The sequence below is a fragment of the Sinocyclocheilus anshuiensis genome, unplaced genomic scaffold (genome assembly GCF_001515605.1).
Source record: "Sinocyclocheilus anshuiensis isolate Anshui unplaced genomic scaffold, SAMN03320099.WGS_v1.1 scaffold890, whole genome shotgun sequence".
Classification (NCBI taxonomy): domain Eukaryota; kingdom Metazoa; phylum Chordata; class Actinopteri; order Cypriniformes; family Cyprinidae; genus Sinocyclocheilus; species Sinocyclocheilus anshuiensis.
This window is the reverse complement of record NW_015537986.1, coordinates 719,106-729,376: the sequence shown is the minus strand read 5'-3', so window position 1 is coordinate 729,376 and position 10,271 is coordinate 719,106. Positions and strand designations below refer to the sequence as shown.

The 10,271-nt window shown below is 37.4% G+C and overlaps 1 protein-coding gene across 3 annotated transcripts in view; it reads right to left on the bottom strand.

Moving 5' to 3' along the window:
• Nucleotides 1-10,271, bottom strand: part of LOC107674759 (alanine aminotransferase 2-like) — a 38,146-nt gene that overhangs the window by 16,981 nt on the left and 10,894 nt on the right. The window contains exons 2-4 of one of the 3 annotated variants that reach the window (XM_016468863.1): nt 9,710-9,879; nt 4,162-4,251; nt 3,965-4,073 (exon numbers count right to left, since the gene is read on the bottom strand). In XM_016468863.1, the coding sequence (XP_016324349.1) occupies nt 3,965-4,073; nt 4,162-4,251; nt 9,710-9,847 (337 nt within the window). In that variant the 5' untranslated portion in view covers nt 9,848-9,879. Of the gene's footprint in view, nt 1-3,964; nt 4,074-4,161; nt 4,252-9,709; nt 10,251-10,271 lie in introns of those variants that run through there. The other 2 variants (XM_016468873.1, XM_016468855.1) reach the window with 2 other exon arrangements.

Sequence of the window (10,271 nt, the reverse complement as noted above, 5' to 3'; positions counted from 1 at the left end):
TTTTGGACTGATGCACTGCAACACCCGCTGAGTGGCATTAAACAGCTTGAAAGATCAAAGACAATTTTTTATAAAACTCCGACTGGATTCGTCTGAAAGAAGAAAGTCATATACACCTAGGATGCTTCGAGAGTGAGTAAAACACAGTCTAATTTTCATTTTTGGGTGAACTAACCCTTTAAAGCTTTTTCATTCCACGTTGTCCCATGAAGCTCTCGCTGGATCCGCTTCTCGGCTATCAATGAGAGGAACGTCTGTATTTCCTCAACAGACCACGAAACAGCCATTATTTTGTTGTTTAAAAAAAGGTGCGCTCGTTCGAAACCGATGCGTTCATTCAAAAAAAGTTGTGTTCATTCCTCGCTGGCTATGCTATTTTAATCTAGTGAGTCTAGTGTCTCCTGTCGCAAGGTCAATGACGCAGGTAGTGACGATTCTCTCTGGCCAATCAGTGATCAGCAGTAGATATTTCAGGAGAATCCAGGTACTCCATCCTGTCCCAGTCAGAAGTGAAAGTAGGCACAACTGGTCTTCAACGAGCCCAAAAGAGCCCATGTTACACCTATCTTTATCTCCTTACACTGGCTACTGGTTGCGGCTCGCATCAAGTTCAAGACATTGATGCTTGCATATAGAACAGCCACAGGCTCAGCACCCGCTTACTTCCACTCACTACTACGAATCTACATCCCCTCCAGAAGTCTGAGATCCGCTAGTGAGCAACGTCTCGTGGTACCATCACAGAGAGGCTCAAAATCACTTTCCAGAACATTCTCGTTCACTGTTCCTGGCTGGTGGAATGATCTTCCCACCCCTATCCGGAATGCTGAATCCCTGACAATTTTCAAGCGACAGCTGAAAACTCATCTCTTTAAACGCTACTTGACTTCATCTTAAAAAAAAAAACTTTTTCTTTCTCTTTATTTATTCCTTCCCTTTCTAGGTTGTACTTATTTGAACAATGCCTAAAACTTGGTATTACAAGCACTTCCTGTGTCTGTTTGCCTCTTTAAGAAGAATCGCTTTATGTATTCCCAAATTGTAAGTCGCTTTGGATAAAAGCGTCTGCAAAATGACTAAATGTAAATGTCTAAATGTATGGCGGTAGCCATCCTGTGTGTTTGGGTTACTCACTGCTCTGTTACTCAAGTCAAGTGAACTCTCTGCTTGTCCTGTTGTGGCTGCAGAGGCCGCTGTCTATACTCTCTGTTCCAGTCCCGCCTTATCCGCCGTGGTGGTCCCCGGAACCATCTGTTCCACTGAAGTGGTAATCTGTTCCACCATGGGGATCTTCGGTCCTGTCTGCTCTGCTGTGGTAGTCTCCTGCTCTGCCGGCTCCGCCCTGGCTTCCTTCTCCGCCAGCTCTGACCTAGTGGTCTTCAGTCTCACCTGCTCCGCCCTGGCTTCCTGCTCTGCCGGCTTTGAACTGGTTGTCTTCTGCTCCGCGTGGACTCCCTGCTCCACCTGCTGTGCCACTGCTCCATGGCCCAGGTCCTCCACTGCTCCATGGTCTGCCACTGCTCCATGGTCCAGGTCCTCCACTGCTCCACGGTCTAGGTCCACCACTGCTCCATAGTCCAGGTCCTCCACTGCTCCACGGTCTAGGTCCACCACTGCTCCATGGTCCAGGTCCTCCAGTGCTTCACTTTCCAGGCCCACCTCTGCTCCACGGTCTAGACCTGCCCTTGCTCCGGGGTCCAGCCAGGTTCACCACTGCTCCACGGTCTGCCTCTGCTCCACGTCCCAGGTCCACCTTGGCCCCACTGCCCAGATCTGCCACTGCCCCATGGTCCTGGTCTACCACTGCTCCTCCGCTCTGATCCTCTGCCATGCTATGATTCTGATCCTGTTCCCCTGCATGGGCCTGGCCCTCCATCCCTCCCCCTATTCACCCTCCACTCTACCACCCTCCTGGACTTTTTGAGTTTTGTTTGGGTTGGGGTGGGTGTTACGTTAGGGCGTCTGAAGCCGCCTTTAGATGGGGTATATGTCACGCTGGTTTTTGGATTTTGTTTTGAAGGTTTTCTTTCCTTGTATTTTGATATTTAACCATGCTTCATGTTCCTGTCATGTGTTTTCCTACCCTGTTACATGATCCTGCTATTGGTTCCTTTGTTCAATGTGTCATGTTGTGATTGGTTGTCTTAGTCATGTGTCTTGTTTCTCACTGGTTGGATTGTGTCATGTGACCGATATTGTTTGGTATAAGTAGCACTCATGTTGCCATTGTCTCTGGTCGAGTATTGTTCATGTAACCCTCTGTTGGAGAGTCTTGTTCATGTTTTTGCTAAGCCAAGCCTTGTTCATGTTTTTGCCAAGCCAACCTTTGTTCATGTTTTTGGTCACTGTTGGATTTTTAATAAACTGCACTTGGGTTCATTACAACTCGCCTTCAGTGGACTAATTGTTACACCTTTTTCCAATCTTCTACTGTCCAATCAGTTTCCTGTTCTTAGCTGACAGCTCTTCTGCATACTTCCTTTGTAACGAGTGGTTATTTGAATTACTCTTGCCTTTCTATCAGCTCGAACCAGTCTGACCATTTTTCTCTGACCTCTGGCACCAACAAGGCATTTTTGCCCACAGAACTGCCGCTCACTAGACTTGTGCCGGTATTCGGTAATGCGATATATCACGGTAATGAATATGCACGATATTGTTATCGTGGGCACTTCTAAATACCTTGAATAATTATATATTACAAATTATTCAGAATTGTGAATGCATTTTAAGAATACTTTTCCCATCAACTGGTCAAAATGGATGTAGCTATTGCTCATTGTGAATGTTAATGCATTAACTAAGGTTAACTAATGAGGTCTTATTGTAAAGTGATACCTATTGGTCTTTATAGTTCTTTTGCACTTTAATCTGTGTAAAACTTTTAACTTTATACATTTTTCTGTATTGCTTTATTGCATTTAAATGTTCAGTTATTTTTGTTATAAGAAAAAAGTTATTAAACCTGTTATACTGTATTATGAGAGCACTTTTTTAAAACAAAATGTCAATACCGTGTTAATACCGTATACCGTGATAAAAGCATTAGCAATTAATCGCAACATGAAAATCTGATACCGGCATATCCCTACCGCTCACTGGATATTTTCTCTTATTTGGACTATTCTCAGTAAACCCTAGAGATGGTTTTGCATGAAAATCCCAGTATATCAGCAGTTTCTGAAATACTCAGACCAGCCAATCTGGCAACAACCAAAGTCACCTTTCCTCCCCGTTCTGATGCTCAGTTTGACCTCCATCAGATCGTCTTGACCCTGTCTACATGCCTAAATGGATTGAGCTGGTGCCATGTGATTAGCTGATTTGATATTTGCGTTAACAAGCAGTTAAACGGGTGCAACTAATAAAGTGGCCTGTGAGTGTATATACACATAATTAACTAATAATCTAGATTAGTATATATCTTGTTCTCTTTTTCTTTAGCCTGCTTTTTTCTGGATTGCTCTTCTCTCTAGCTTGAGCAGTGACTAACGACTAATGAATGTAAATTTAAGACTTTGTATATATAAATTTATAGAGTTTGTATTTCTAGCTTTCTGTGCTTTTCTAAGGTGTGGGGAGTTCACTTTTAAATAACTCCATTAATCCTGCCATTATTCACACTATGTCAGATATTATTTTAGACCATCACCAACTGACTTTATTGCTAAAGTACTATATACCCTTCACACCAAACACAATTAATTACCAAGAATATCCTGCACTAGTAACATTTTGAATAGAAGCTATGGATACCTACGGAGTTATGTGAGCATTTTGGCAGAGTGGAAAATTAGACAAAAAACAATAACCAATAATTTTCATTGTCCTTGTGACGTCAGTCAAAAAGGAGAATCAGAGACTGAATGAGATTTCGGCAACAGTTAAGTAGATAGATGCTCATTTTGATTTCATGTTTGCTTGAAGTATCTAATTCAATAAAACTAAAAAGATTTTCCTGTACCGAGACTTCCTCCACCACACGCTTGGAGAATGCGGCGAGCTCTACTTTTGGCATCTTCTGGAAATTTGCTGTCTTCAAGAAGATCTGGATAAGAGCACAATGCCAAGACCTGACAAATAAATGGAGCATACGTATAGTATGTACAAGAACTACTGCTCAAAATATAGCATGACATGCAAAATATCTCGTAAACACACCTGTCTGAAGAAGGTGATGGGTTTCTGGCCCATAGCATGGCAGTCACCGATGTTGGCTTTAATGACCTCTGTGAACGGCTTCTTTATTCCCTACATTGATGGAGCAGTTAATGAGAAAGTAGGAAAGGTAGGAAAACAAAGAGAATTAAAGAAAGAAAGAAATAGGAAAAAGAACAGAAAATGTATAACTGGGCTTAAATAATTTGAGAATTTTCATCCAACTATTCCTTAAAAGAGCTCATTATATTTTTTTCACCAATTTCTGTAAATAAGTAAATTAGACAAATTTGCATAAAAGGTGGGTTACAAAAATGAGTAAACCCTTGATTAAATTCAACAAACGCGTAATATTGTTTTATGTAGGATGTTCTCCATAACTTTAAGTACTGTATACTGCTCTGACCCTTTAGGGTACAAGTACAAGTGTACAAGTTCACAGCAAATTGTCACATCTCCTAGAGGTCAACCTCCTTGAGTACCCTGATGTTTCATGGAGGGTGTTGCTCAACTTGTCTCCACAAAATTCCCTCACAGGTGCTCAACTGTGATTAGGTCAGGTGAAATACTTGTCTAAAGCAGGATTTTCACCTTGAGCCACTGTCATGTTGAAAAAGTACCTAACAACTTTAAGGCCCCAATTTACTTCAAGTGAAATCAAAGACCGAAATGGTGATGTCATTTCGAAATAGCATGCCAAACTTTCCAGAAAAGTTCGCTCTGGCTGGTAAACACCTTTCAGTCTACACCTTAAATGTCTACCACCTGTAAACCGAAAATGTCTGGACAGTTCCACAGGTGCATGTGCAATAATTCTATATCGTTTAAACCCTTTCCAATAAAATCTATAAAGCTTATTTGGATTTTATAAAAATGTTAATAAAAATGCAGTATTCCAAAAAAGGGACAGTATCCATAACAATATCATAAAGGAATATTAAAATATGGTGAAAAGTTTTCATGGCAAGCCTATGCCCAAGTACTGATAAAAGGCTAGAAATGCTCCTGGCTGCAACACTTTCTTCATACTGCAGTTTATGGCACTGTTGTTACTGGGGGAAGAGTTTTGAAGTACTTCCACTTTTGGATACACAATATTTTAGAAAAATTTATATTTTAGTCAGAATTATTGTGCTCTGTTGTCATTCTGTTGTGCTCTGTCTGTTTAACGCATATGCGCACACTTAATGCTCGTTCTGTGTAGTCTTTGAAGTTTAACGAAGACTCGCTGCCTGGACAAGCCTTTATGCAACATGGAAGTACTCACGTGAATTTCTAACATTTACAGACAAGGATGTAACCATAAGATGCAAGTTATGCAATGAGAAAAAAGATCTCAAATGCATTTATCAGCACATGCATCTGACAGGAGGGAAAGCCGCTTTAAACTGTATGAGTCAGTTTGAAGCACGTCTCATGTTTAGGACAACTTGACTAAATTAACTTCATTATTACACTTTCTGGGTGGACAACAACCATGCATTTCATTGCATGTCTTTGATGTGTATTTAATTCTTTGGAACTCTGCTAACCAGATTAGACAATTCTTCATTGATCTAAATGTTCTAATATTATTACAATTATAATCACATAGTATAACCATAAATTATGATCTGTATAAAGGCATTATGAATGTTCCTCATATTTTTCATAAAATATACTACTATAATATTAATTTAATATTAAGTGCAGGTAAGTTCAGCTTTTCGATGTTTAATAATCACTCAAGATATGTTTAAAAAAATAACTAAAATATGTAAGAAACAGGAGGTGTCATGCAGAGAAAATGTGCTTGCAGAAGATAAGAGATCATCATCTGTGAGAAACTGTCTGACAGTGGACAGCCAACAAAAACAAACTGTACAGAGAATTTGCTTTCTAGAACACTGGAGGAACATCACACAAACCTTCCTAAGCAACGTAATGAAACAAGATAATACAATTTTAGAAAGTGAACAAAAACTTATAGGTACAACACTAATGCTTTCATAACCACTTGATGTGTTAAAAAATTTTTACAATTTAAATGCTCTGATTATATAATAATAATAATACAAATAATAATTGTTATTATTATATAATCACATAAATATTACTAAATAGAACTATTAAACAAAAAAGTATAAAACAAAAATAGAGTATTTAATAAAATTACATAATAATAATAATAATAATTTGTTGATACTTCCAATGCTTTTGCATATTTTATACCTTTGTGCATGTTCTCAATAAATTTATCTAGACAAAAATAAAATAATTACTATTTCTGAGATATCCAAAATCCCCTCTGTAAAAAAGAGTATTTATCCAATGTTCAGATGAATGTTTTGGAAATGTATGCAAATTATTGCATATTTAATTATATGTAATTTGCATATTTAAACCTAACATTTCAGAAAACGTGTAATACAATTTTTTTTTTACAATTCTTAATATAATCAATCAACTGGAAAAAGTATGGTGGTATATATTAATTACATTTTTACCCTATTCAAAGTCAATGCCTTTCATATGAAATATGATCCACTGAGCATATGCATCCACTGAGAAACAAACTACAACAAAGCCCTTTACTATACAACATCTCTCAGAGCCTATGGATTCTTATGGAAACGTATGGATTCTCATATGTTTACTTCAAGTTTCTTTAAAGAGAAATATTACTTTTCCTATTTTTACCCAAAATAGTGTGACGTCAGCATTACTGACTGCTAAACATCTGTAATGTATGTTTCATTCATACCAGAGTGCACGGTAAATATTTATTTACTATAATATTCATATAGAATTCATATATAGAATTATATAGAATTGTTGCTGTTTAATTTCTTCTTGGAAAAAAACAACAACTTGCATCTCTACTAGGAAGAAATGCTGTTTTAATTAATTTCTCATTAAGTGGTAATGTGAGGGAAATTAATGATTGCTGAGTGAATATGAGTAAATAGTTCAGCAAATGATACAGAGCCTGTTAAAACAAACTACCCTGCAGTACATTTGAGCATATTTTCTAAGAGTCAGTGTTCTGAGTGGTCGTATAAGTTACAAAGAAGTGAAATTGTATTTCTTTGTTGATTATTTGAGAACAATTTGGAAAAAAAAACAGAAAAGAAGCGTTTCTTGCGAAAAAGAGCAAGAAGTGTTTCTTGAGAAAACAGATGTCAGACTTGTAACTTTACCCTGTGTGACATAATTTCCTATTTCTATCCCTAATATGACGAGATCGGGCATGCTCAGGGTGGTAAGACTGTAAGCATGAACAAAACAATTATCGCTGTATAAAAAATGCAGATAGAGACATTTTTACTGATGAAACAAGAAGACAATGAACACACAACAATATATGGATTATCTGTACAGTAGTAATGTAAAATAAAGTAAATGCACAGTTTAGTTGTCGCCAGGGCACAGTAGGCTACATATCAAGATCAATGGAATTACCACCATCGTACCACCACAGTATCTAACTTAGTTAAAGCTTGATTGTGTTGAGATCACAGGTAAGACTCAGGTAGGTAGCTCACCAAGTTTTAAGACACAGCCATCATCACTATAGTGTTATCTAGCTCATTTCTATCAGACTGTTTTCTGTGTTATGCAGATTTGGCAGTCACGGCAGTAGTTATATAGTACATTTAGGTGACATTGAGATGAACGTTAAAGATGATTAAGTTACATTTGTCAAAATGTGTAATACACAACAGAGCTCATAGCATGGAATACTTTATTCCACAATGCAATGCACTCAGCCTTGCATTTCCAGTATGAAGACTGAACTAGAAGTAGTATCTCTTTCTTGACTTATTTTCTGTGTCTGAAACTTAAGGTGACCTCTGCCAGGTCAGTCAGCGACTTCACACACAGACTTTTGAGGCACCACAATGTCTAATAATCTTAAAACAAATAAAGTTATATTTGGTGACTACAAATCATAGGGGAGCATGGGGCACAAAGTAATGCGGGGTTAGTTGTAACAAACATGGTTTGAATATTTCCACACATGCTAGCATAACAAAATTTACAGTATTTATTAGTTACCATATCAACATTATATAGAAAAAAATTCAAAGATATCAATGAACATTTATTTTACCATAGTAAAATTAAAATTCTGGCTTAAGTAAATTTTCCATCTCTGTTTTTATTCATCATTTAAAATGAGACAGTGTTGTAAATACAACTTAACCACTGATTTCTAGTTGTGTCCTCTTTTGGAAGACCAAACAAAGTAGTTTCGCTTCACAAAGAAACACACACCGTCACACATTTCTATGACATTAGCGATGTAATTTACACTATTTACTTTAAAGGGGTCATATGACGTTGCTAAAAAGAACACTATGTTGTGTATTTGGTGTAATGCAATGTGTTTATGCTGTTTAAGGTTAAAAAAACACATTATTTTCCACATAATGTACATTATTGTTGTTCCTCTATGCCCCGCCTTTCTGAAACGCGTCGATTTTTACAAAGCTCATCGTTCTGAAAAGCGAGGTGTACGCTGATTGGCCAGCTATCCAGTGTGTTGTGATTGGCTGAATACCTCAAGTATTTGACGGAAATGTTACGCCCCTTATAAACAGGTGAATAAAGACTGACAGTCAATGTTTAATGTTTAGAAATTATTACCGGTATTTCAAGACATGTAAAGCATTTTTGCTCGTTTATATGGGCCATCCCAAGCATGATTGCAATGTGTTCATTTTCAAACTCCAAAATCAGATTATTTTTAATTCTTAAAAAACGCCATTATTTTATTTGAAAAAAATAATTATTTTATTTTATTAACAAAATATTTCAGTTTGTCTTGTATATTTTTTTAATTCGATCAGATAACATTTTAAGCTGTTATATGGTCATATTACAACGTGCCCCTCGGATGTTACAATGTACCCTACCTACGGGGCATGTTGTCACATTTCACTTCCATTTTTTGAGGGTAAATAAAGAAAAACGTATACACTGTAATCATGAAACAAAGCGACATATTTGTACTAGACAAGTGTAAAATTACTGTGGATAAAAATATTATATTCTGAACCCCATGTGGATTTACACAAACTGAGAAAGTCAAAAAGTGTTACTTTGTGCCCCTATTTTTCAATAGGCAAATGCACATATTTCTTTCAAAGCTCCTTTAGGCTGCATTGTATTCTTACAGGATGTTACACAAACACTGGATTCATACATGCTTATTGTTAACACTAATCCAAAGTTGGTTGAAATAATAATAATTAATTATTATTAATATTTCTGTGATGATAACTATGTAAACTAAATCTGCCACAATGCAGATTATATGATAACAATATACTAGGCTACTATATGAAACGCTTACCGCTGTATATGGCATTATAATGTTTCCATACTGTTTGGAAACGAAACATAAGTATGCAGTATACTAGTACTTAATAAGACGGCGGTGTCGACTTTTATAGTAACTTTAAAAAAAACTAATAAATAAGTAAATAATTCGCTATCTGATTGCCTTGCGTGGAAGTTTCTGACCGCCTACAAGATTTGAATGATTAGTAGATGAACTGACACTCACCATCTTGAGTTCTCTTTCGATCTGAACTGCCCTCTGGACTATGGGACCCCGTACAGCGTATTCCACGCGTTTAACGTTCGGGTTCATCGTGTCCATCGTCAGCACCCTGTCACGGTATTCACAGCCGTTCTCAGTCATTGTATCTCCGTGTATTCCTTTTCAGAGAATTTCTGGTGAAAAACATGGTGATAACAGAACAGACGTGCAATACTCAAATAATACGGCAGTAATCAAGAACGTCATATGCATGCACATCCTCTGTTTCCCCCTTCTTCTTTCTTCTTTCTTCTTTCTTCTTTCTTGGAGGAGACAAATTGACACGTGTGCGATGGCACCTATTGTATCCGTTAGTTTTCTTCTTCTTCTTCTTCTTCTTCTTCTTCATCCGCTCTTGATTCTATGGTAGCCCATAGAACTTTTGGGAAAGTTATCAAATCTGGTACATAGATAAAGGACGCCTTTTAACCATAGCAAATTTGGGGCAGGGCTCCAAATCACTATAGGCGGAGTTGGCAAATGCTAGGGGGGCTGTGCATCCATATGTGCGCTCAATAGATTATTT